Source organism: Camelina sativa, chromosome 8 (genome assembly GCF_030686135.1).
Source record: "Camelina sativa cultivar CO46 ecotype springtype chromosome 8, ASM3068613v1".
Taxonomy (NCBI): domain Eukaryota; kingdom Viridiplantae; phylum Streptophyta; class Magnoliopsida; order Brassicales; family Brassicaceae; genus Camelina; species Camelina sativa.
The window spans coordinates 2,914,532-2,941,088 of NC_141887.1; the positions used below are offsets into that span (position 1 = coordinate 2,914,532).

A 26,557-nucleotide genomic window follows, 5' to 3' on the forward strand; every position below is an offset into this window, starting at 1 on the left:
AAATATCTATTAATGAAGGCAATGATGGTATAGTATACTCACAATTATCCTCATGGTGATGCTGCCAAAAAAAAAAAAAAAAAATACTCATGGTGAATACTGATCAAATTAAAACTATACGACAAAAACTGGTAACTATAATGAAACTAGGGGTGAAAGTCGAATTATCAAAAATTTATCTTTGCGTTCATTGCGATGGGACCTTCTCTGTGAATCAGATGGTTTCATTACCTCTCAGAAATCAAAATCCTCGTGCGTTGCTAAAACCCTAAACATACATTTCCCAGAGCTTCTCGCAATCGCTGTAACTCAGTCGAGCTCTCGTTTCTTTCTAAAGGATCAAGCTTTTGTTTCAGATCAAACCCAGATCGAATCAGAGAAGAAGATGAGATATCAACAATGGCGATTACTGCTTCTTCGAAGCTACCATCGATCTCATCTTACTTATCCTTCTCCTTGTTCTCAGGTAACCTCCATTTCAACCCGATCTTTCTCTTCTTTCATTCACATTCGTTCCCGGGTCGGAGCTTTTCAACAAAGCGAGCAACTTTGTCCCTTACGATCGCCAGTGACGACGAGCTCTGGCTCTTTACTGAAGTCAGTTGGTCGAAGAAGCTTCTCGTCCGAGCCTGCGGTTGAAGAGAAACCTTCTCCTGAGGCTACCGTGATTGACATCTTTACCAGATTGAATAGTGAGGATGAGATTAGGAAAGAGTTGGAATCGAGTGATGTAGTGATTAGCCAAGATTTAGCTTTGAAGGTTTTGAGAAAGCTCGAATCAAACCCAGATGTTGCGAAAAGGGTTTTCCAGTGGTTTAAGGAGGCTACTCCTGAGGAGCTTACCTCGAAAAGCTATAACATGATGCTTCGTATTCTGGGTGGTAATGGACTTGTTGATGAGTTTTGGGGGTTGGTTGATGCTATGAAGAAGAAAGGACATGGTTTATCAGCTAATGTTAGAGATAAAGTGGGTGAGAAGTTTCAGAAAGATGGGCTTCAGATTGATTTGGTGAGGCTGAAAAAGCTTTTCTCTTCAGATTGTTTTGATAAATCGGCTGAGAATGTTTGCGATAGAGTGTGTAAGATTGTGATGAAAGAAGAATGGGGTGATGATGTTGAGAAACGGGTCAGAGATTTGAATGTTGAGTTTCAAAGTGATTTAGTGAAGATGATTGTGGAAAGTCTTGACGTTGAACCCAGGAAAGCTTTGTTGTTCTTCAGGTGGATTGATGAGTCTGGTCTCTTTAAGCATGATGAGAAAACCTATAATGCTGTGGCTAGGGTTCTGGGGAGAGAGAAGTTTCTCGATAGGTTTCAAAACGTCGTTGAAGAAATGAGGAGTGCTGGTTATGAAGTGGAGATTGAGACTTATGTTAGAGTTTCAACGAGGTTCTGCCAGACTAAATTGATCAAGGACGCTGTTGACTTGTTCGAGATTGCAATGGTGGGTAGTGGTACTAACAAGCCCACCCCACACTGCTTATGTCTGTTGCTCAAGAAAATTGTCACTGCCAAGGTTTTAGATATGGATTTGTTTTCTAGAGCTGTGAAAGCTTATACCAGAAATGGTAACGCTTTGACGGATTCCTTGCTAAAATCTATCTTAAAGTCCTTAAGAAGCGCGGATCGTGTTGAACAGAGCAATGAGGTGTTGAAAGAAATGAAGAAAGGAGGCTATGTTCCTAGTAGTGATCTGCAGAGCATGATTGCATCAAGTCTTAGTCGTAAGGGAAAGAAAGATGAAGCTGATGAATTTGTAGACTTTATGGAAGCATCCGGAAACAATCTAGATGACAAGGCGATGGCATCTCTTGTTGAAGGGTTTTGTGATTCTGGGGAACTTGATGAAGCTTTAGTGTGTTTGGAGAAAATGGTTGAAAAAGCGGGAGTCTCCTATGCTGATGTTGCATTTGAGAAGTTGGTTCTTGCTTATTGCAACAAGAATCAGGCAAGAGATGCATACAAGCTTTTGAGTGCCCAAGTAAATCAAAATCAGCTGAAACCTCGTCATAGCACGTACAAAATCTTGGTGATTGATCTGTTGAAGAAGAAGATTGCAAGAGATGGTGGGTTTGAAGAAGCTTTGAGTCTTCTACCGATAATGAAAGATCACGGGTACCCTCCTTTCATTGACCCTTTCATGAATTACTTCTCAACAACTGGAAAAAGCACTGAAGCTCTCGGTTTTCTGAAGGCTATGACCTCAAAGAACTTTCCATCTATGTCAGTGGTTCTGCGTGTGTTCGAAACTATGTTTAAGTCTGCAAGGCACAGTGAGGCACAGGATTTACTCTCTCTGTGCCCAAACTATATCCGTAACAGTGCAGATGTTCTAGAACTCTTCAATTCCATGAAACCCAATGAATCTGCTGTAGAAAAACCTTTGGCTGCTTCTGCTTAGCTCTAGTTTTAGTTTACATTCCCTCAAGTCTCTTTTTTTTGTTTCTGGGCATTTGATTGAAAACATTTGGCCAGAAAAAAATTTCTCGCTGCTCCCTTTGTTTACATGTATCACCATTCACCAGTGAACTTGTCTTCATCAACCTGGTGCACTGGCAAAATAATTTCAAGGTACTCTGCTCTTTTATTTTCCACTTGATTATCATCTTCTGCTTCTTGGCTCTGCCATGGGATTGTTGTGAGTATAATCAACCAGATCTGTCTGTAACTCCCATTTTCATTTTATCTATTGTTCTGTAACAATGTAATAGTACCTACAGCCTATTGATCAGATACTTGTGTTTGTCATTGCCAAGTGTTCATGGTATCAAATTGGATGATGAGATATTTGTTCATGGAAGTCTCATTATCTACTTAAGAACCGAGCCTTTTGTAAACCATTCATGGGCTTCAGAGAATTAGGCACCAAAACTAGTCCAGCAGAGAGAGAGAGAGAGAGAGAGAGAGAGAGAGAGAGAGAGAGAGAGTGACTCAAGGATAGATAGTTTTCATAGTCTTTGTTCGTTTCTGATTATTGATTGATAGAGAAACAGGACCACAAAGCACGATCTACTTTGTAAACTGCATCTTGCATTGTAGTGCTGATGGGTTTGTCACAATCTATATCGATCTGTTTTGTTGAATCATGATCTGTAATTCTGTAATGTGGATGTTTGAAACCTTGCACCGTTTTCATTCTCATTGTCAATAGCATCATCTCTGCAAAGTCTTTTGAATTTTTCTTCAGAGAGTGTGGAGAAAAAAGGACTGAACGAGGAGGAACAGATCGGTGAGAGAGTGACATAGCAACATAAAAAGACAAAGCCTTAATTGATATTCTTACAAGAAATGAGACAAATAAAATAAAGTGAAATGAGTGAAAGAAAGAAAGAGAGAGAGATGTGTCATCATTCCTCTATGATTAGTTGCTATTTCAACAAAAGGGGACCGTTTCAAACCCCTTGGATTCATCCGGCGGGTTTCTGGTTTATGAAGCAAAGCCATATGCTTTTGGGTCGGAGGAATATATAGAAGAAAGAGAGAAAAATTATGTTTAAAGGTTCCTTTAACTTTCAAAACGAGGAGACAAAGTTTCTATCACTTTCCCGGAAAAAAGCTAAAAAAGGAAAATAGAAAGAAAAATAAAAGGGAAAGAAATCAATTCATTGGGTAAGCACTAAGGCACGCTTATTTACCTTCTTGATTGGGACTCTCGTTTATGTAACTCTATTTTCTACCATGTAAGTCATGTACATACGTATCAAGGTTAGATATTGCTTCGATTCTTAATGACCTATATGGATGATGATGATTCTTAGATTATTCACAACATACAAAAGGGATGAACTTAAACATGGCATAAATGGTTGTAAAAATATATTACTCCCTCCGTTTTTTATTAATTGTCGTTCTAGAGTTAAAATTTTGTGTCATAATATTTGTCGTTTTAGATTTCCAATGCAAATGTTTGATAAATATTCAAAGTGTTTTAATGTTTTAACCAATCAAAAAATTAAAAAATATATTTAAAAATAATAAAACAATAAAATTAATGGTTTTCTTAATCTGTGTGAAACAACCTTAAACGACAATTAATAAAAATTAGAGGGAGTGTTCGAAGGAGTATAAGAACTTATTTAAATTTGTTAAGTTTTCTGTTGAATGATTATTTGTTAGAATGTTGCGGCAGTAATGACTAATGAGTGACGAAAATGAAATCTTAATGTTTTGTTTGTACGAAACAAATAATTAAGATGAAATCCCATAATGTATGTTGTTGAAAAACAAAAAACAAAAAAATAGTTGAATAGAGGATAGTAGTTGGTGTGGTGGGTGAATCCAGAAGCATTAAACATGCGATGTAGATATTTCAAAAAAGAAATAAGATGTTCAGAACTCAATTGCCTCATACATCCAAAAACAATGGTCATGATGTTGTCAACAAATTATTTGAAAACTAGTCGAAACAATTGTGAGATTTTGATCAATCATTTAGCGTTTGAAACTATGAAAGGGTGCACCCGAATGGTTGTTTCGAAATAAGCAGACTATAGAAAACAGGCCGAACTAGTGTTGCTAATATGGATCAAATGAATTAGACAAAACATGGAGTTGGAAAAAAAAAACAACAAAAAACAATGACTAAAATAAATATGGTTCAAATTTACCATTAAAATTTGATATTTTGATTAGTCGAATGGCCGAATTATTTGTTCTTCATTGATTATATAATATAAATTTTCACAGTTTTTCAAAAAAAAAAAATTAGTAAAAGAAGAAATTTGTTAACCGTACTTAAACCAGTATAATTTGGATGGTTGTTGTGTGGTACTGTGGTCCAAACATGCTTCACTAAACATGCCAAAGTAATCATCACCGTTATGCATTACACTACACCACAAATAAAACAAAATTTACAAATCGTGATGAAGTGTGGATAATTCGATTGGACCTATAGTCTCCGTGTCACAATTTAGAAATTAATTAGAAACTTAATTTTTGAGATAGAACCTCGTTATAAACCTTTTTTTTGACCTAGAACCTCGTTATAAACCTTGATGATGATTTGTAATTTTTAATCTATTGCACCAACTACATGTAAACGTGCTAATGTCATCCTCTAATTCCTGAATGTCACAATTTTTTGTTATATAAGTATTTTTTTTTTCAACGTCGTTGATTTATTACTTTAAAAAATATATCATCTCTATTTTATTAAAAATCTGAAAATTCTGCATATATATATATATCAAATATCATTTTATACTTTTAGTGCATAATTTCAAACCAAATCTCAGTTTGTCCTCTTATTTCAGTTTAATTATAAGAAAAAATGATTTAGTGTATTAACAAAAATATAATAGAAATTTACAATTTTAAAAACTTTTTTTTTATCAAAATGGTTAAATAACAGTTTTTATGAAACAAAGGGAGAATTTAACAAAAAAAAAATACATATAAAAATATTAAAGCTAAGTAGCTAACTAATAATGTCACGCTTTGGTGTAATAATCACATAGATAAGGGAATGATGGAAAGTTGCTTCGACGATTCATTTACATGGACCGACAAGACATTGTTATAATCATTATATTCCAATAAACCATGCACATACGATTATTGATAAAATTTATCCTAATGGAACCGAAAATAATTTTCAAATTCCATAGTTTTCAACGGATTCTACGAAACAATATGATTGTAGATTGTTTGTTATTGTCTACTTGATGACTCGCATTCAGTCAGTCCACTTAATTTCAGGAATTTGTAAAAGTAACATACGATTCAAAATATAAAAGCTTCCATATGCTTTTAAATATCTTCTTAATTTTGCTTTATTGGGTAAGAAAACTAGTACTTTTAGCCACCTTAAATCAAAGTATATAAACCGTCTTTGGATGTCAAAAAAAATAAAATCTATATACTTTAATAACCAGGAATTTGATGACAATTAGGTGAGTTAAAAAAAGACAAATACAAAACTCTAAGTGAGAAGAAACAGAGTCTTAGACAATTGGGTGTACCGTATTTTACATTGCCATGCATATATATACAACGTAATGGCTGTAAATGGCAGAAATAGTTCGAATCTTCATAAGCGAGTTAGATCACTTAAAACCATAAAATTGTAAATCCAAAAACAAGTAAAGTATATTCAATCTCCACTTTAGAGTTTTAAACCAATAAAACGATGAGCTTAATAAAATTATTGAAGTTGAGACAATTTAATTAGCTTAATTACCTTAGGCATAGGACTCAAGTTGGGAACCATCTTTCTTTATCTGTATTCTGCACAATCTTTCATGTCATGTTTTGTAATTTTATAAAACTTTTGATATTTATTATTGTTTCCTCTGAAATGCGCAGAACTCATTTTCCATCAAACGTCAAAATCAACTAAGGAAAAGCATTAAATATTAATGATTGTTTCTCATAAATCGAGTTTTAAGAAACCGTGTCACGTGGAGACCAAAACTATAAAAACTTGGACTAGGAATGACGTTTGGGAAAGTAGTTCTTGAACAGGAAATGTTATTTATTGTTCACCACAAATTTAGAATATTTGTGCTTGTTTCTTTCCGTTTGGTTTACAGGTAGGTACCAATCGATGAAGATAACAGTGATGTACGAATGTGAATATATTTAAATAATTGGAACCTTAGGAAAACATTTTAATGTGTGCTGTATAATGAAAAATAAATATTTACAGGGACTTCTTTAACAAAAAAAATATATATATATTTACAGGCACTTCACTAATTAAAACAACATTCACAAAGTAAATAACATTTCTTTTACAGCAATTAAATAACATTGGTTTGTTGATCAAAATCAGAATATAGAAATTTTTCGTCGTAAGCTTCTCAGATAACTTAAATCTGAGTAAACCAACAAAACTCTAATGAATGATATAATTAAATATTTAGTTTAAGAAAAAAAGACCTAACCTAAAAATAAACCACATTTGTTTAAAGTTCTAACACCAAATGTGGTAGTCTAGTAGTAAGTACAATATACTTTGAACAAATGCAAAGGGTTGTCATAATATTACTGCCAACTCACTCATAGACAAAACCCATGAAAACGACGCGCGCTTTGGACAAATTGTAATGTCTCTTGGGCTTGGATTCTGTGTTATCTTATATATTATCTTGTAGATATATAATTAGTACATTACAAACTATCGAATATCATATATATAGATTTTTGTAGTTGTAAAATAGAAAGAGTGGGTTAAAAGTATTTTAACTGTTGAGTTGTTTTGTAAGATTGACGGTCTTCTATGTATAAGATTCTTCTATCTTTACTGATAGGAAAGAAAATTGAAAGTGATCGTCAGCTCATAGTGGGATTTTATCGAATCTATTTCTTTTCCATGCAAAAGGCCAATGTTCCGTATAAAAAAAATATATATTAAGGAAACATATTTTTAAAAAAAAATCTGACCCCCAAAATAGATATGGAGAAAGAAAGAAATATACTCTAAATAATTACAAGTTAAACCTATAACATTTTCGTCTCATGGCACTATAATCTCGACTTTAAGATTAAAGATCTAAATTCTGTATAAAGATTTGGTGTGCATATACTTCGCATGAATTATCTGATATCTTCGTATTTCCACACATCGAGAAGACAAAGATGCTGAAAATTGAGTGGGCAACAAAATCAATAAATAAAAAATATCTTGAGCCTTGCTTTTTTCTTTTTCTATATGATATTCTCATCGAAGTTCTAACATTCTCAAAACGCAACCCCAGATTTTGATTACATTACATGTAAAGGAAATGCATATACTGAGGAATCAATAAAGTTTAGGTCTAGCTTATGTGCCATCAGCCATGGAATGTTCAATGTTTGATTCCGTTTCTACCAAGCAATCAGTCATCGGTGTGTTTTTGTTCATTGAAAACATAACAATATTCGAATTACATAAGACTTCTACACTACTATAAATCAAGATATTGTAATTGTATGTGAAATATTAAATTAAGAGATAAAATGTAACAAATACTGTATTTTTTTTTTTTAAAAACACTAGAACAAAAAAAACAGGACAGGGTGGCAGCTAGCAAAAGAACAGTATTTTAAGTTCCTGTTTTACCCTTTAAAATTTTTTTGAAATACAAATTAGATTTGCTTTTCTACTGACTATTCTTGTCGATGACAATAATATATATATATATATATATTTTTTTTTGTCAACAATTACAATAATATTATATGGGCATATATTAATATTTATTTTTACATTTTTTTTTTGTGTTACTTTTTTTTTAACGGTCTCCCCACACACAAGCTTTATCGACAAGCATGCTATATGAATTTCACTTTAGACTACCAATGAATCTGGTAAATATTTATATATTGTTTCTGACATACAGAAAAATACTTTAGTTTTTTTTATAAACAAAAAGATTATGGCTTTTGGTGAAGTGGGTTTCTTCTGCCATGGAAAGCAATTTTTTCTTGATGTTGAAACGTTTATAGTACTTTAAACTCAAATTTTTAAAAGAAAGAAAGAAAAAAAAAAGGATAAAGATTTGATTCTTCCAATCTTTTTCTCTCTCTCTCTCTCTCTCTCTCCATCAAATACCAAATTATCTGGAAGCTGAGTACATCTTGTTTTCTGCTCATTCTATTCTCTGTTTCAACAATGGAGAGTACTATTGTTATGATGATGGTGATGACAAGATCTATATTTTGCTTCTTGGGATTGATATGCCTTCTCAGCTCTGTTAACGGATTGCTTTCTCCTAAAGGAGTTAACTTTGAAGGTACTATACTTTTTTAAGTTTTTGAATTTGTCAGTGATATGTGTGTGTTTGTTGTTTCTTGATCTAATTAAATGAGCTAATGTTGGATTTTTTTTTTTTTAAATTGCTTATAGTGCAAGCTTTGATGGACATAAAAGCTTCATTACATGATCCTCATGGTGTTCTTGATAACTGGGATAGAGATGCTGTTGATCCTTGTAGTTGGACTATGGTTACTTGTTCTTCCGAAAACTTTGTCATTGGCTTGTAAGTAATTTCACACATTCACATTATTACATTCTTACATTTATATTGATGAGCAAGCATATTCAAAGACTTAATAAAAAAACATGTTTTAATTTTAAAACAGGGGCACACCTAGTCAGAATCTATCTGGTACATTATCTCCAAGCATTACCAACTTAACAAATCTTCGGATTGTGTAAGTACTATTACTGTTTAGAAGTTTGATTACACTTTATGTTTTGTGTATGTTCTTGATGATGATTTTTTTTTTTTGTTCTCTTACAGGCTGTTGCAGAACAACAACATAACAGGGAAAATTCCTTCTGATATTGGTCGGCTAACGAGGCTTGAGACTCTAGATCTCTCTGACAACTTCTTCCGCGGTGAAATTCCATTTTCAGTTGGCTATTTACGAAGCCTGCAATATCTGTAAGAGAATAGTAACATTTTTGTCATGGATCTCTTAATTTCTGTGTGTGTTTGTGATCTTGATATGTCATATTTTGTGTATCATCGATCAGGAGGCTTAACAACAATTCTCTCTCTGGAGTATTTCCTCTGTCACTATCCAATATGACTCAACTTGCCTTTCTGTAAGCTAACTAATCTTTAGTTTACGTTCACCATGAAGCAATTCATAGAAACATGTATTACTGTGATGCTGAGACTTACTTGATCTGTTATTTTTTTTTCCCAGTGATTTATCATACAACAATCTCAGTGGTCCTGTCCCAAGATTTGCTGCAAAGACCTTTAGGTGATTGATTCACTCTCCATGTCCTCACACTTCCACTCTCTCTTTTTCTCTATGACAATAACCTTACATTGTTTTCCCTTCTGATCACAGCATCGTTGGAAACCCGCTGATCTGTCCTACAGGTGCTGAACCAGACTGCAATGGAACTACATTGATCCCAATGTCTATGAATTTGAATGCAACTGGAGGTAACTAACTAACTAGTTGGTATAAAACTTCAATATTGGTATTATGATATTATAAACTAAGTCTAACAACTGTTCTTTTTTTTTTTTTAAGCTCCTTTATACATTGGTAGATCGAGGAATCACAAAATGGCAATCGCCGTTGGATCCAGCGTTGGAACTGTATCATTGATCTTCATTGCTGTTGGATTGTTTCTCTGGTGGAGACAAAGACATAACCAAAACACATTCTTTGATGTTAAAGGTTTGATCCTGTTCTTTTCTTTGCATAGAAGATTCTTTAAAGATTTATTTATCTTTATTAATGTTTCATCAGATGGGAATCATCATGAGGAAGTTTCACTTGGAAACCTGAGGAGATTCAATTTCAGGGAGCTTCAGATCGCGACTAATAACTTCAGCAGTAAGAACTTATTGGGGAAAGGTGGATATGGAAATGTGTACAAAGGAATACTTGGAGACAGTACCGTGGTTGCAGTGAAAAGACTTAAAGATGGAGGAGCATTAGGAGGAGAGATACAGTTTCAGACAGAAGTCGAAATGATCAGTTTAGCTGTTCATCGAAACCTCTTAAGACTCTACGGTTTCTGCATCACACAAGCTGAGAAGCTTTTGGTTTATCCTTACATGTCTAATGGAAGCGTTGCATCTCGGATGAAAGCTAAACCGGTTCTTGATTGGAGCATTAGGAAGAGGATAGCGATAGGAGCTGCAAGAGGGCTTGTGTATCTCCATGAGCAATGTGATCCGAAGATTATACACCGCGATGTGAAAGCAGCTAATATACTTCTTGATGACTACTGTGAAGCTGTGGTTGGCGATTTTGGTTTAGCTAAACTCTTGGATCATCAAGATACACATGTCACAACCGCGGTTAGAGGCACGGTGGGTCACATTGCTCCAGAGTATCTCTCAACTGGTCAATCCTCTGAGAAAACCGATGTCTTTGGGTTCGGGATTCTTCTTCTTGAGCTTGTAACCGGACAAAGAGCTTTCGAGTTTGGTAAAGCGGCTAACCAGAAAGGAGTGATGCTTGATTGGGTTAAAAAGATTCATCAAGAGAAGAAACTTGAGCTGCTTGTGGATAAAGAGCTGTTGAAGAAGAAGAGCTATGATGACATCGAGTTAGACGAAATGGTAAGAGTAGCTTTGTTGTGCACACAGTATCTGCCAGGACATAGACCAAAAATGTCTGAAGTAGTTCGAATGCTGGAAGGAGATGGGCTTGCAGAGAGATGGGAAGCTTCTCAAAGATCAGACACTAGTACTTCAAAATGTAGCAACAGGATCAATGAACTGATGTCATCCTCAGACAGATACTCTGATCTTACGGATGACTCCACTTTACTCGTGCAAGCAATGGAGCTCTCTGGTCCTAGATGAAATCTAAACATATGAGTCTGAAGAAGATGCTTTTTTGTTTGTTTCTTGAATCAGTAGAGATTCATGTTTGTTGTATAATAGAGAAGGTTTTGTTTGGGGGGGGGGGGGGGGGGGGGGAATGTTGTGTCTCTGTAACTGTATAGGCTTGTTGTGGTAAGAAGTTATTTACTGTACTTAGGGTTAATTAATTACTAGTGTTTTTAATATAAACAAAATTTTAAGTATGTAGAGCAGAGGAAAACTTTGCATACAGTGTAGGTTTGTTGGATAATTCAAGTTTGGGAATGCAACTTATATTTTTATTAGCTGGGATGCTAATCTCAAGTTTCCGATGCATGCTCCTCCATCATGTTCATGTATGCACAAGCACAACCCACACACCTACTGATGGAAAAAAACAAAAAGATAAAGTGAAAAGACAACACGTAGTTCACATGTTGATTCTAGAAACGGCGCCAAGGCTGTCAAGACTAAAACGGAACATAAAATCAAACGACACGTCATGATTGAACAGCGTGTAGTCCTTCTTTTGGTCAGAGAAACGACGTGTTTTGCGCAGTGAAGGAAACACCACGTGGATATAAGCCGGTCCATTAAAACAAAACAAAAACGGCATGAATCGATTTGTTCACATTAGATTTAAGAGTCAGAGACTTACGCCCAGAAATAGAAACATTCACACAATAGAAAGCTTTTGTTAACAACATTTTTATAGATGCAAAGTCAAGAACTACACCCATAATTTTTAGTTTTTATATAAAAAGAAAACGATATCTATCTAAAATCGAATCATATCTAATCTGCCTAATTGCATCTGATCTTGAGTCGGTGTATCCTTTATAGCCCTAAGTATTTTTTTTTAATATTAAAATTGTGGCTATTAATAGAAGTGAATTGGAGAGAACAAAAACAATATCCAAAAATTTGCATAAGCTTCTTCTTGTTCCAAAGAGAAAACAAAAGAAAATGGAAATGTTGAAAAGTTTTGTGTATCCACCACCTCCGTCGATATTGCTCAATGGTATGAGCGTCGTTGGGTTAGCCGCTCTGGCCAAGATCGGTTGGTCTGAAGTGACAGGAAACCATCTCAAATACTCCAAATTCGCCTCATCATCAACATCAACATCACCGACACCAAAACCACAAAAGCAGCCATTAGGGAGCATCTCAAGCTGAAATGGAATGCTTTGGCTATACACACCAGCGTTTTTAGCCGCTTCGGCTTCTTTCTTCGTCTTGCCTTGTGATGATATTAGGTTTCTTCTTCTCAAATCCGCTCTTGCCCTCCATTTCTTCAAGAGGGTCTTCGAGGTAAAACTTAAACAAACCCTTTTGCTCAGTGACGCATTTTATCGAACAGTTTATGTTCATTCATATAAAGTGGATAAATTTAGCTCACATACTTGCCTGTGAGGAACCAGTTGGGTTTGATTTGGATTAGTTATTATCTTCTAGGAGTACCCTTTTATTAGTAATTGCTATAGCAGTAGCTTCCTTTCTCTGACGCATTTCATCGAACAGGTTCTGTTCATACATAAATACAGTGGAGGGATGGCTGTAGACTCGGCTATTGTAATAAGTAGCAGCTACTTCTCATCCACGGCATTGATGCTATACAGTCAAAACCTCACCTTGGGGCTTACCGAGCCAAGTTTCGATATGAAACTCGTCGGAGTTGTAATGTTTGTGGTGGGAATTATTGGGAATCTGTATCACCATGTTTTGTTAGCTAAGCTAAGGAACGAAGATGGGAAGAAAGAGTACAAGATACCAAAAGGAGGCTTGTTTGATGTAATCATATGCCCTCACTATCTGTTCGAGATCCTTGTGTTTTGGAGCTTCTTTCTCATCTCTCAGACCATTTATTCGTTTACTTTCGCCATGGGAACAATGTGCTACCTCATTGGTCGGAGTTATGCTACACGAAGTTGGTATCTTTCCAAGTTTGATGACTTCCCTAAGCATGTCAAGGCTCTCATTCCCTTTGTTTTCTAGAGATTTCATTACACAAAGAGAGACCAATGTTTTTATTTGTTTTAACTTCTATGACAGACCAATGTGTTTTTTATTTGTTGTTGTTGCAAGTGTCTGAATAAAATTGGTATACGTTTGATTGGTATGTTCACATGTTTTATTGACGTAACAAAATACCAAACACTGATAGTGATGATAATGAGTTAATGAGTCTCACAATTAAATTAGCAGCTCACGGTTAATTAGCCCAGACCACGCCGACACGTAGTCTGTTCAACAAAAATTTACACATGAATGCGATTTAATTTTAAACGGCTTGCAGTTCTTGTACCAAAACGATAGACGGCACAGTGTGTGACTCTGTAGTAAACCGTCGCAAGCAGTATTCTCTGTTCTGTGTGGTGGTTTCGTTTCCAAACTGTAAGTTTCCTCCCTCTTGTAATGTTTCCGCTGCGTCGATCTCAAGTTACAGAAATCGATCAACCCTAATTTTATATCTGATAACTGCGTTGAGTTGATCTCGCTGTGATGTAGAAACCGTAATAATATCGCTGGCACACGTCTCTGCAACAATGGTGACATGTAGATTTGTTTTCATCTTCTTACCCTTCTTCTTCTTCGTCTTCTCTGCAGTTTCTCAACTACCTGGTAATTAAATTTTCTCCTGCTCCATTTTGACATTATTAGTTTTCGAATTCTAATAGCCATTTTATATGAAAACTTCAAGACCAAAACGTGGAGAAGAAAACTGTTCGAATTCTCTCGAGGACACTCATCGGAGATGACGGCAGAGTCTACGCTTGCTCCGACAACGACTTCTTCTCCTTCGAGTCTAATGGATCAATCGCTTGGTCGGTACATATGAATTTCAAATGTAACACTGATTTATCCCCGGTTTATTCCGGTTTAAACCAGGTACATTCCAATCACTCTGTTTTTTTTTTTTGTTTTCAAGTTTCCTCTGTTTCTCAAAGTGATGTTTGTGTTTTTTTTCAGATGCTTGTTCTTGCAGAGAATCGAATCCTGAGAGTTGATTTCCCAAGAAACGGAACCAAATCTGAACCGGAATTGTTCTTCGATCCCGGTGAACCGATTCTTGGTTTCGCTGTTAGCATATCGAGTTCTTCGGTTTACATCACGGTTAAGAATCATGGTCTCTACGCTTATAATATGCTTAGACAGCAACTCTGGATTGCAGAGCCTAAGACCGAACGATTCGGATACCGATTAGGATGTCGAAAAGATTACGATAACTGTACATTCGATTCTCCACCAGTTATTGATTCTTGCGAAGGAAGTATCTATGTAAGATCTGTCTCGTTAGTTATTCTTCTCCATTCACGTTTCATCAATGGTGAGTTCTTGATTTTATTGCTCTGTTTTAATTTATTCAGATTTCAAACAATGAAGGAGAACTCTACTCGTTATCTCTCCGTGGCACTTACTACCAATGGATTCAAGATTTTAGTCTAGTGGATCGTTTCTTCACCGTTACACCGGGGAATAACGGTCTAGTCTACGTCGTTTTCCCTAGGAAGTCACTCGTCTACGCGTTAGATTCGTTTTCTGGTGACATTCTGTGGCAAAAAACCGTCGGTCCATTAGCAGAAACCTCTGGTTCAGACCCTGTCATAGACTCAAACAGTCAGTTTCATTAACGAATCTATTGAGATAATTTCACCTTGTAAGATCGATCTTTATCTTATAGTTTGTTTTATCACAGGTTGGGTATCAATTGGTTCACTAGATGGGACATTGTACTCGTTCTCAAGAATAGGGGAGCTTTACAAGATACCAAAAAACACACTAACAGATTCAATGATTCAAATAGAGCCAGTACTCGATTGCTCGGGCTATACTGTTTATGTTTCTCAGACAAAACTACAAGGAAAGATCGATCGTGTCGTCAATGAAGATTATACTTATGTGTCGGCCAAGAAACCAGAGACTGCAGTCTTTTCACTTGTAGTTCCAGAGACCAGATCGATTCACTGGTCGCAGAGTTATTCTGGTAAAACTCTAGGACTAGTTTCAGTCTCTTAGAAACTACATAGATTTTTTTATGATTTTGAAAATAATGGTTTTTGTATCAGATCAAATTGAGGGTTTGTCATTAGACGAAGATCTACAACATTTTGTGTTGGACGAGAGGATTGTTCTTGCATTCGTTGCAGCCTCTAATTCTGGAAATCCATTTCGATGTCGTTCCAAACATGAGAAGCTAACATCTAGCTGTTCGTTTGCAGAACCAGAGCATCTTGATATCTACATTGGTAAACTTAATTACAATTTGTAAACCTTTATTCCTTCATTGGACATTTATATATCTCTGACTCTAAGAATGAATTTCATTAGGTAACGAAAGAGCGATAATTTGGTTTATACTGTTGGAGTTTGTGATCATGATCATCTTTGCGGCTCTTGTGAGTTTCTGTTTTATATTCTGGAAGAAAAAGAAGCTTCAAGGACGTCCCTTTAGTGCTTTCTTGGACAAGCGAGTAAGAAGCACTAGGTTAATTATGTAACAAGTATCTTACACTCATTTCTTGCATCCCAAGAATTCTCTGTTTTCCAGTATCTTACAGTCAGTTTTTCTCCCCCCAGCGTTTGCTGCACAGGAAGAGGAGAGAAATCGATAGAACGATAAGAAAACTTCAAAATGAATCAACGGCTGATGAATTCACGGTTGATCAAATTGGTGAGCTGGTTCAAGAGAGGGAAAACGTGAAGAGGAAACTCTCTTCGACCTATAGTCTTGGAAGGGACATAGAAGCATCAAAGTCAAAGTCTAAAGATTATGTTCTTCCCTTGTACGGAGGAGGTTCTAGAAGCTTCTCTTTCCGAAATAGGGAGAACGAGAGTATCACGATTTTTCAAACACGACACGATGTGTCATCCTCAGAAGAGAGCCATAGGGACCAACAATATAGTGATGATGATGCCGCTGATGATGAACATGATGAAGATAACTTGGACCGTAAGCAAAAGGGAAAGTTGTTTGCCCATTCGGAGGGTTCTTCCAATGATGGTGATGATGATGAATCATGCGGTATTGCAAGCGGTAGAAAAAGAAACATATATTTAAAGAAGAGGTCATTATCTTTGACGACTTAAAATAAAGGATTGAATAATTATGGTGTATATTTGTAGCTATAATATTTTAACAAAATCTTAATCTATTTCATAATTAGTAAATTTATGAACCATATTATGTTTGGAGATTTATATGAAACTTGAGTCCAAATCTATGAGATTATTTAACATATCTCTAGATAATCTGATGAACTATTACTGATTAATATGTTAGAACGATCTTAAACATTTCACTGCATAGAACAACATTAGTTTTAAGAAAAACAACCATCGCATCGACCGGTTGAGGTAGATGATCACAAAACAAAAAGCAAACCGCTTTATATACAATTCGGTAGATGATCACAAAACAAAAAGCAAACCGCTTTTTCCCTCTATCTAGTAGCACTACTCTTTCCCGCACTTAAATAAGCAACATATATCCACACATACATCTAAACTTGGCATAGTTAAAACTTTTTTTTAATCAATCATGCCAACAAAGGAGCATGACCACACATCTTCTGATGATGTAAATCCTTCCCTTTTGCTGTTTCATATACTTCCCCAGTCGTCTACTTATTGACCTCTTCTTCTCTTTTGATCTCTCTGAGCTCATCATGACCTTCTTCATTTCCATTTTCAAGTTTCCAAAACAATGGTTGATTATATAACAATGGTTGAACAAAACTTGCTGCAAGGGAGAAATTTTTGAATATTTTATGCGAAAAAGAGATTTGTTTTTAGTCTTTTTAACGAGTAAGCTATAAGAAGCAGAATTGTTTAATTAGTTTGGTAGCTTTAGACTGATAGAGAATAAATAAGCTTTGGATAGATTGAAGAAGAGAACTGATTTGAAGGAGGATTTACTTGTGGAGGTGTGTATATATAGAGAGAACTTGTGGCATGCATGCATGGTTACATTTTTAAAATAAAAATGTAGTGTGTTTTTTTAATGGTGTGAAGAAAAATTTGTAATAAAATGGATAAAATACATATCAATGGAAAAATTTGTAATAAAATGGATAAAATACATATCAATGGCTTCATCAAACCCAACAAAATTGGAACTTGGGTTGACTAGTGATTACTAGTTTAATTTTCCTATCAAAGCAAACTAAAAACAATTATCAACCAAAATCATGTAAAACAATATCTCCCACATGTCTTTTCTCGTGTTCCACCATGAAATCAAACATAACTTGAACCTGGCCTTGCTTGCTTCAAAGTCCCCACTAAACCATACAACTTAATTTATTATGTACATACTGTATTTGTTTATTAGTTAATCACAATTAAAATGCCAAAGCTTAGAATACGGGAACTGTTTAATTAGTGGTCACCACACTAGCTTAATTTCCCCTATGTCACGTTTCAAGACATAAAATACCTATATATATATATATATATATATTTCATACGAATTGCCAGATAAAATTTTCTTTTAATATAAAAGTCAAAATTATGTGAACATATTTCAACTAGATGTTACGTCGCAGGGTCGTTTCTTTATCGAGACTTTTGTTGAGAATATATGAATATCCCCAAATTAATCTGCTTTACGTTCAAATTACCCTAAGAGATATCGATATATAGAGACAATAATCTATTGAACAATAAAAGAATTAGAAAAAAGAAGAAGCTTCTCAAATATATCAATGTAATTCCAGGAAGTTATTAAAAATTATTATTAAGGCAATGTTTTTGAAGCAAAAAAAAATAAAGTTATCATCAACCAGAGACAAGACTGGAAGTTGTGTTGTCTCCAAAGTTCATGTTCCCTCGTTTTCGAGCGCCTTGTAATTTAAAATTTTCCAAATGCTTGTAGTTATTAAAGAAAATAATAATAAATCAAAACTTATAAGAAAAAAAAAAGAGGAACAGTAGTAGTAAAAAGAAGAAGAAGAAGTGGAGCCAAACCGCACGTGACATCCGCGTGGACTGCATATGCTTATTGTTTGGCATAATCCAGACAACCTTGTTAACCTTGTCTCCTTGATAATATTGATGTGATTTATTTTCTTATTGATATTTTGTTGCTAAATAAGTATCGATTAGATGTAACAGTGAACTTGAACATCATTTATATATGTATATCATTTAGGCTGTATCTTTGCCTTGGATTAATCAAAGATTGTGTGATTGTGTCCGTAATTAAAAACTGCACTGTACGGTTCAACGCATCAAGTACTAGTTTCAGCTTTGTAACACTAGTTTTGTTAACTAATCATTGATTATAGACTTCATAATAGGGTGATTAGTTTCTGTTTTATGAAGCATCCGATTTCTTGTAATTAGTGATTTTTAATTTGCAGCTGTCAAAAAAGGAAAAAAAAAAAAGAAAGAAAGAAAGAAGAAGGTCCAAATCTCGCAATCAGGCATTTTATATGGGCTATTGAACTTTCACATATTGGGCTTTTATGGGCTCAAGATAACTAAACCATGTGTGGCGTAACTTAATTGTTTACAAGTCACACCAAGTCTATTTTTTTTAATGTAGTTTTTTTTCCTTGGTGTGTTTTAACTTCTTTTTTTCTTCCTTTCTAAATTAAACCTGATAACATCTTTTCATGTATTTTATTTAAAATTTTCACTATCTATATTTATACAAAAAAAAATAAGAAATTGAATATTTTTGATAGAAAATACAAATCCACTACTTTTTTTAGTCAAATTGTTCAAATCTAATTTTTAATGATCTATAAATATAAATATTCTATCCACCACACTTTTTTTTGAAAGACGTCACTTCACATGGACATGTACTATCTCCTGTAATAAATCTAGTTTGTTCACATTGGAAAAGCGATTCATAAATACTTTACTCTATATGTGTAAAAAGAGAAATTGTCATGATTTGTACTGCAAAACCCCAAAACAGAAAGAATCTGCTCAAATTTGAATTTCGTGGGTAAATGTTTTTCAGATGAACAACAAAAGAAAAGACAAGAAGTAAGAATATTAATTTAAAATTTACCAAGTAAGTGTGAAGTTTTCTTTTAGACAAGAAGATAAATAATAATCTGCATGAAGAAGAAGAAAAAAGATTAAAAAAAAAAAAGGAAAGACAAATATTATAATGAATCATTTCCTTATTTCACCTCTCACCTCTCACAAGTGAATCATTTCCTACATTTGCATGCATCTTCTGCGCCCACCACAATCATTAGTTTCTATTGTGGGTCACCCATTTTAGTTTCTTAACCGGTCGGTTCAATCATCTTTTACCCGGTTCAGTTATTAAAGATTAAATGAGTTTCACTTACTTTCAACTTTCAAGTTTCAAACGAAGATATAAATTTCGTAGTTAGTCATCTTCACCACATGTATTACAATGATGAATGTGACATTCACATGGACATGGATATTGATATGTGTCACAAAACCACTATTTGTAGATTCTCTCTATATTAGAGTCCACTTGATCACACCTCAAATCAATATGCCTCACTATAACCAAACAAAAGAAGACCATGTTATTGAAAACAACAGTACTCTAGAGACGCATAGACCACTTTACATTTTTGAAAAATCAAAATTAACCATATTATATAAAACTCCATATCATCCTATCCATTCTTCACATTCTGCCAACTCCTCTACCATGTGCCATCTTTGGTCCATCTCAATTTCAGACGTTGGCCAACAACATTTTTCGTTGGTCTGAGATTTTTCATTATCTTCACACATACACCACTAATATAATTCGTTGTTACAGTGGGAACTACTAATAACTAGCTGTTACTATATGTGAGAGTACTATTCTAGAAGTAATACGTAAACATTATTTATATTGTTATAAATTGTTAGTTCAGTTCATTAATGAAAAATACTAGTTTACAACTACTTGATGTGTAAGACAGTTCCACCTTAGTGAATAAAAGAGGTAACTAAGCTACTATCGGAACTTACGATTATTCGCGTATTCGTTTGGTAATCCACCAACTAAAAAAACAAGTTATGAACCGTACGTAGTTCATAAGAAGATAGTCTAAATTGGATACTAATTTACGTAAGGAGGTGGAATCGTAAGAAAAATTCGATTGTATGGTCTGATTAACAAGCGGTACCAACTACGACAACTCAAAACTAGTTTGCATTAGTTTTCCTTTCCATGTATCATCAACCAACTAAAGTGAGTATTAAGTCGCTTTCTATTAGTTTATTTTTAATATATATATATATATATAAATATTTACATCAAGATTTCAACATTTCATTTCAATTAAACATTAGTATATATTTGGTGAAATGACATGTGGTTATTAAACCACTCATAAAAGATCGTGTGTCCACCTGTTTCCAAAATCTATGGCATTTTTTTCAACTCATAAATAGTGCGTACCAGTAATACTACTGTCACAGAAAATTACGATCTTAAAATGAAATAAAGAAATTAATGAAAACGAAAATGACTAGTACAGTAAGACCAATGTTTGACAATTCGTTCATTTTATTTTTGCATTTGGTTAATTACTATCACTAAGAAGTTAATACAATCTGATTCTTGTTTAGTTAAAGCTAATATTCAACTGGATCAACATCATAATTGTTGGTATATACATTTTTTAGAAATTAAAAAACAGTTTTGAATAAGAAATTGAACTTAAAAAAAAATTTGAAAAGAAAGGAGGACCATATTTTTTTAAACTACTACAAGAGAACAGAAAATGACAAGTGAGTTTGATTCCTATAAATGGATTACACCCAAGAAAAAAACAAAATTGCTATACTGTATATTTTAAAAATACAGGGGCAAGCAGCCAATTTGATTATCAACCTCTCCTATATATACATCTTTATATATTCTAGTTTTTTTAAATAAATTTTAAATTTTAATAAATATGAATACCCAATAAAAAAAAAATTGAAAAAAGATAAGGTACTAAAATAATAATTATTTTATTTTCGGAAAGAAAATAAAAATCTTTTTATAGGTGCTGGCATGATTGCTTCATTCTCCCTCCTTAAGCTCAAAAGTTTTTTTGCTTTTTTCAAAAAAGAAGAAGAAGAAGAAGAAGAAACATCTCGTTTCCATGGCTTTCCGGGGAGATGAGTCAGAGATTATGAACCTAAGAGAATGGGATCGAAGAGCTCGATTGATCCGCGAAAACCCGACTTCTAGAAGGTTCTCTGCTTCGTACATAGGAAGCTTCCGAGAAGATCATCACAAGTCTTCTTGTAGAACAAACTTCAATAACATCTCTAGTACTGCCTCTTCTCCTGGCTGCAACACTCTCAAAGGTTTAAACTTTACCACTCTATCTCTTCCATAGTTTATCAAGTTATATCTTCTTGAAAATGTTTTTAATTTTCAAATCTTGTATCACAGAAGAGATTGATCCATCAACATATTCCTTCACCAATGCTATTAAAGGTAAAGTTTCTTCTTTTGCTTTTTACCATTAGAAAAGCTCGAGACTTTAGGTAACCCTTTTCAAAAGAACAGAGCAAAAGTAATAATGTTCAAATATGTGTTGTTGTTGTGTCTTTTTGTTTGTGGCAGCATTACAAGCAAAGACAATGTATAATAACAGAGAATGGTTAGCACAAGAAGGGTTTGCGTTGAACTCGAAGTGGAACGAAGCAGAGAAATATATCTGCAACCCATTGTCGGGACAAGTACCAATGGAGTGTTTGTCAGCTAAAACATTAAGTACAAGATCCTTCAGAAACTTATCCACAATGTCTGCTCCTCTTCACTTCCCTAGTCCATTGATGAGTTCTGGTCAAAACAAACCAAATAATATCAATCCTAACGTTAGAGTCATTCACGAGGATCTTTATGCTCCTGATCCTATATTGCTTCTTGCTCGAGGTGATTGATTTTTAAATATTTAATCCTAAAGCTTAGTTTTCAAAATTTTGGGGTTTTCTGGTAATAAGGAATTTTTGTGGGTGTTTTTTTTAGCAGAAAAGAAAGTTGTGGGGCTGAAGCGAGATGTGGGAATTCAAAGTACGACGTCGGTGGACTTTAGCTCCGGTAGTCCTAGTCCGGCAAAGACGCCTCCGATCATGGAACGGTCCTTGAAACGACACGTAGAAGCTGATGATTCGCCGGTGGATTTCAATCTCAAATTGGAAGGTCAACAAGAGGTATGTACATTATTAGTTCATGTCTTCAATTTAGTAGACCGATCAGTGTTACTAATTAATCTGAAATATGTATATATATATATATATATATATATATATATATATATACTAATAATTTAAAGAGAACCCAAAAAATCGTGAAAATTTTACTAAAAAAAAATTCGAAATATGTAGTCGCTAGCATGAGGTCCATGGAAGAAAGAAAGGTACGGAACATAAAGAAATAATTGCATAAAATTTTGAATTGGTCGTGCATCAATAATTTTCATTTCTTTCGCAAGATAAGAAAAGCATCAAACAAATGATAGTACCAAAATGTTTTCATAGAAAGAGACAATGATAACACTCTTTCTACTATTATTTTTTTTGTGTAGAGATACGTTACATGTATTGATTCATTTTAAGATTAATTAAGATTCTTTCATGATATATGAAACATAGTACACATGACAGTCTTATATATATATATATATATATGTGTGTGAGGAGAGGGGGATTTCATCATAGAAACACAAAACCATATAATCATATGCAATGACTATTTCTTGAAAGATCTTTTATCAGACCAGACCCCATTTCGTGATTTTTGTCTCCCAAAACTCACGTGACTACTACACTACTACATCCTTATTCTACACATTTTCTATCTATCTATATATAGCCAAAAGCCACTATTGATCAATAATTTCTTACGTATGTATATGATGGCTTTGTATTTGTAACTCGATAAGGCACTAGAATCATGAAGAGTTGAGGACATCAATCTCATTTTATTCAAACTCGTGGTCTAAACAATCCCCATGTTCTAATAACTATTTAAGACTATTTGATGTTAATGAAGAGTTTATTTGGGTTTTGAAGGATGTGACGTTAGAGGAGAAAGAGAAAGAAGAAGAGAAGCAATATATGAGTAAAGAAGAAGGAGAAGAAGAAGAAGAAGAAGAAGAAGACAAAGAAGTGAAGCAAGAGATGAGTGAAGAAGATGATGAAGAAGAAGAGAAGAAGAAGAAGAGAGGAACAGGATGTTTCTCATGGGTGAGATCAAGACAAAGACAAGCAAGAAAATCAAAGTACATCTTCCCTGTTTGTGTTCCTCATCTAGTCAAAGGTTGTTGAAAAATCCTTAAAAGCCCAAGAGAATCAAGCAACAACAAGAAAGAATCAATGGTGTTTGCAAAATTCTCTCTTCTTTTTTCTCTGTTTTCTCTTTACTACCTATTTTTCTATTAAATAAAAACAAAATCATAATGAGATTAATATATATTAGTTTTTCCTCTTGATAAAGATTAATCATTCATGGGAGTATCAAAAGCTTGACCATATGCTTTTGCTCCCCTTTTCTCTATAACAAATGCTTCTTCTCTCTTGAGTCTCTCTTGTGTCTTTGGTTTCTTGTTTACTCTTTCTTCTCCATGGTTACTCGGTTTCCTCCTGATCATACTTCCATTCCAAAATAGCTAGAGTGTGTCGGCCACCACAAGCTACATGTTTAGCTATCCATTTCCCATCGTCTTCTTCATCAGTGTGGTTAAATCGTCCTTCTGGTGGTGGAATGTCTATAGGAATCTCCAATGGTTTTCCCGTAGTCACTTTTCTTCCATACCCGAGTCTACCATGGTCTCCCCGACCAAACTGATCACCATAAACGATATAAAAGAGAGGTTGAGAGATCAAATTTTGTTTTCTAACAAAGCAATATTTTTTAAACCCAAAGGGAGGTTATGAGGACTTACCGAGAAGATCCTACCGTCTCTTGTCAGAGCGACTGAATGAGTTCCACCACAAGAGACCTGATAAGAAAAGAACGATAAGACCTTCCAGAGATATGAGAATGAGTAGAGAAATCGGTGGTTTTGCTTTTTACCTGAATGATGTCTTCTCCAGCTAAGAGATTAACTTTCTGTGGAAGCATTTTACTGCTCTTGTCATTGTCACCTAACCCGAGCCTTCCATGTTCTCCTCTTCCCCAACCATAGACCTAAGATTGTATATAGCCAAGTCACAACATTTTTACAGTTAAGATCTATATCAAGCTTCAAAACAACCGAGCCGTGGCTCGATCAAGAACCAGATAATATAAATGTGAAACTTCAGATATGAGTTCTAATACCTCTCCTTCATTGGTTAATGCTGTTGAATGCCATCCACCCACAGCGATATCAACCTAACACATGCATTTACCAGGTGGGGGAAATTACTTTCTATAGTAGACACTCGGCTTTAACATAGGCATTTACAGGTTAAAAATCAGAAGGCATCGAGTTCAATATGAGAGCTTAAACTAGAAATTTCAGACCACATACCAAAGTGAGATCATCAAGGCCTTGCACTGGAATAGGATAAGATCTCGGCTGGGTATCTCCGGTTCCAAGTTGTCCATATTCATTGTTACCCCAAGCCCACAAAGTCCCATCTTCTTTCAGAGCCAAATTATGAAATGCTCCAACAGCGATCAGACGAACGTTTTCAAGACCCTGAACTCTTACAGGAACAGATATCTGTTTTCTGCAATTGAACGAATTACAGGAGACCCCATAATTACTAGCAGCAGACAAGAAACTGCAAATGTTAAATCCATGAATGAAAGAAACTCGGTTTAATACATGTCACCGGGAGGCCACGGTTGACCCCAAGTCCACACATAGCCTTCACGGGTTAGAACAACAGAGTGAGTACCTCCTGCAGCTACCTGTTATATTATCCATAGAAACACGAGAAAAGATGGTTTAGACTGATTAAGACCATTAAAACTTGAGGTAAATTCCAGAGAGTTTAACAGCAAAAGTTACCTGTCGGACTGTAAGTTGCGGGGCACAACGCTTAGGGATTACAATATCCCTCCGCACAGGCCTACCTGACTCATCTTTGGAAGGCTCTTCACCACACTGTCCATATTCATTTCCACCTAAAGTATGTACCAAACCAGAGAGGTCCATAATTGTCGCTTTTAAGATCTTTACGGTCACAATCAATAGGAAGAAGCTGAGAGAAAAATGCATACCCCAAGCATATGCTCGGCCTTGATCATCGACAGCTAAACAATGCCAACCACCAATAGCTGCCTAGGATCCATCACAGAAACACCATTCAGAATAAATCACAACTAGGAGAGAGCATTAGAGCAAATAACAAAAAAAAAAAACACTTGATCTTTGTAGGTTGTTAAACCTGAATAATCTTGACGTTGGCAAGAGACTTAACCAGACAAGGGGTGCTTTCTGTTTTTGTCTCCGGTGGGTGTCCTAATGTACCCCTTTGATTCCAACCCCATGTAAACAGCTGAGAAACCATTTAAGAGATTGCAAAACCTTAAGTTTCTTTATTCAAAAAATGTATTCTCAGATAGAGTTTAAAACCAAAATGAGGATCAAAATCAAAAACCATATAATTACTATACGTCGGTGACACAAGAATCCAAACCAATCGTAAACTACTCCACAGATACAGAATCGTAAAACCCTTTTGGATTAGTACTTCAGATCTCAAAAACCTCAAAAACCCTTTGTAAGCGACCAAAAGCCAACTTAGAATCAAATCGCAGATCAAACCAATACAAAGCATTGAACTTTATTAAATTCTAAACAAGACCCACGAAACAAGAAACAAAACAAGGACAAAGAAAGTGAATCGTAGATAAGTTACCTTGCCATCATCGCAAATGGCGAGGGAATTGCGGCTACCTCCGACGACGGAGCGAACTGTGAAAGGCTCAAGAGCCTCGACGACGCAAGCCAATTCCTTTTCTTCATCGGTTCCAAGTCCTAGTTGCCCGTCTTCTCCTGAGCCCCTGGTCAAATTAAAAAAAATCAAACGAAGGAGCAATATAGCACAAGTCAGAAACAAAAATGGAGAAAACAGAGAGGTGAAACTTGAAAGAAGGTTAGAGAAAGAGTAGTGACCAGGCTATGACGGAAGTAGCTGAAGCCATTGAGACGAAAGTGAGAGAGAGACAATGTGAGAGAGAGAGATATATATATATGAAGAAAGTGAGTGGAAAGACGAGGAAAAAGCAGGGCACACTTCGGTGAGATTCACAATTCGAGAGATATGTGAGTGAATGTGTCATTAGGTGTGACATTAAGTATTCATTTTGGACCAATTGGTACCATCCATGTAACTTAATTCTTTTATAAATTATAATCCAACTT

At 34.9% G+C, this 26,557-nt stretch overlaps 7 protein-coding genes across 11 annotated transcripts; 5 read left to right on the plus strand and 2 right to left on the minus strand.

Annotated features, from left to right (window-relative positions):
- Window positions 1–14: 14 nt before the first annotated feature.
- On the plus strand, window positions 15–2,748 carry LOC104705886 (small ribosomal subunit protein mS81 (rPPR8)). Its single transcript, XM_010421977.3, has one exon. The coding sequence runs from the start codon at window positions 386–388 to the stop codon at window positions 2,399–2,401; it is 2,016 nt and encodes a 671-aa protein (XP_010420279.1). The 5' UTR covers window positions 15–385; the 3' UTR covers window positions 2,402–2,748.
- Window positions 2,749–8,150: 5,402 nt separating this feature from the next.
- LOC104709160 (protein CLAVATA3 INSENSITIVE RECEPTOR KINASE 5) lies at window positions 8,151–11,572 on the plus strand. Its single transcript, XM_010425815.3, has 9 exons — window positions 8,151–8,717; window positions 8,831–8,963; window positions 9,067–9,138; window positions 9,228–9,371; window positions 9,464–9,535; window positions 9,640–9,699; window positions 9,790–9,887; window positions 9,979–10,128; window positions 10,201–11,572. Exons 1-9 carry the CDS (start codon window positions 8,597–8,599, stop codon window positions 11,265–11,267), a joined length of 1,917 nt encoding a protein of 638 aa, XP_010424117.2. The 5' UTR covers window positions 8,151–8,596; the 3' UTR covers window positions 11,268–11,572.
- A 486-nt stretch (window positions 11,573–12,058) lies between these two features.
- LOC104705887 (uncharacterized) lies at window positions 12,059–13,386 on the plus strand. The gene is made up of 2 exons (XM_087463542.1): window positions 12,059–12,578; window positions 12,789–13,386. Exons 1-2 carry the CDS (start codon window positions 12,450–12,452, stop codon window positions 13,260–13,262), a joined length of 603 nt encoding a protein of 200 aa, XP_087319668.1. The 5' UTR covers window positions 12,059–12,449; the 3' UTR covers window positions 13,263–13,386.
- A 168-nt stretch (window positions 13,387–13,554) lies between these two features.
- On the plus strand, window positions 13,555–16,436 carry LOC104705888 (protein GAMETE EXPRESSED 3-like). 2 transcript variants are annotated; one of them, XM_087463541.1, is made up of 9 exons: window positions 13,555–13,661; window positions 13,776–13,889; window positions 13,969–14,156; window positions 14,238–14,546; window positions 14,636–14,885; window positions 14,965–15,252; window positions 15,335–15,514; window positions 15,597–15,739; window positions 15,846–16,436. In XM_087463541.1, the coding sequence occupies exons 2-9, from the start codon at window positions 13,814–13,816 to the stop codon at window positions 16,353–16,355; spliced, it is 1,944 nt and encodes a 647-aa protein (XP_087319667.1). In that variant the 5' UTR covers window positions 13,555–13,661; window positions 13,776–13,813; the 3' UTR covers window positions 16,356–16,436. The 2 variants fall into 2 exon arrangements, with proteins under 2 accessions (XP_087319667.1, XP_010420280.2); XM_010421978.3 differs by lacking the exon at window positions 13,555–13,661 and having other exon boundaries at window positions 13,674–13,889.
- Window positions 16,437–16,675: 239 nt separating this feature from the next.
- LOC109126060 (small polypeptide DEVIL 1) lies at window positions 16,676–17,149 on the minus strand. The gene has a single exon (XM_019229136.2). The coding sequence runs from the start codon at window positions 16,951–16,953 to the stop codon at window positions 16,801–16,803; it is 153 nt and encodes a 50-aa protein (XP_019084681.1). The 5' UTR covers window positions 16,954–17,149; the 3' UTR covers window positions 16,676–16,800.
- A 3,890-nt stretch (window positions 17,150–21,039) lies between these two features.
- On the plus strand, window positions 21,040–23,693 carry LOC147939615 (uncharacterized). Of its 4 annotated transcripts, none has more exons than XM_087463544.1 (5): window positions 21,040–21,557; window positions 21,646–21,690; window positions 21,820–22,131; window positions 22,228–22,409; window positions 23,271–23,693. In XM_087463544.1, the coding sequence occupies exons 1-5, from the start codon at window positions 21,350–21,352 to the stop codon at window positions 23,523–23,525; spliced, it is 1,002 nt and encodes a 333-aa protein (XP_087319670.1). In that variant the 5' UTR covers window positions 21,040–21,349; the 3' UTR covers window positions 23,526–23,693. The 4 variants fall into 4 exon arrangements, with proteins under 4 accessions (XP_087319670.1, XP_087319669.1, XP_087319671.1 ...); XM_087463543.1 differs by having other exon boundaries at window positions 21,133–21,557; window positions 22,225–22,409; XM_087463545.1 differs by having other exon boundaries at window positions 21,133–21,557; window positions 21,649–21,690; window positions 22,225–22,409.
- LOC104705889 (ultraviolet-B receptor UVR8-like) lies at window positions 23,517–26,465 on the minus strand. The gene is made up of 11 exons (XM_010421979.3): window positions 26,309–26,465; window positions 26,052–26,196; window positions 25,578–25,688; window positions 25,411–25,471; window positions 25,199–25,314; window positions 25,013–25,098; window positions 24,713–24,914; window positions 24,520–24,573; window positions 24,274–24,387; window positions 24,143–24,199; window positions 23,517–24,041 (listed from the first exon to the last, which is right to left on the minus strand). Exons 1-11 carry the CDS (start codon window positions 26,335–26,337, stop codon window positions 23,826–23,828), a joined length of 1,191 nt encoding a protein of 396 aa, XP_010420281.2. The 5' UTR covers window positions 26,338–26,465; the 3' UTR covers window positions 23,517–23,825.
- Between the last annotated feature and the right edge of the window lie 92 nt (window positions 26,466–26,557).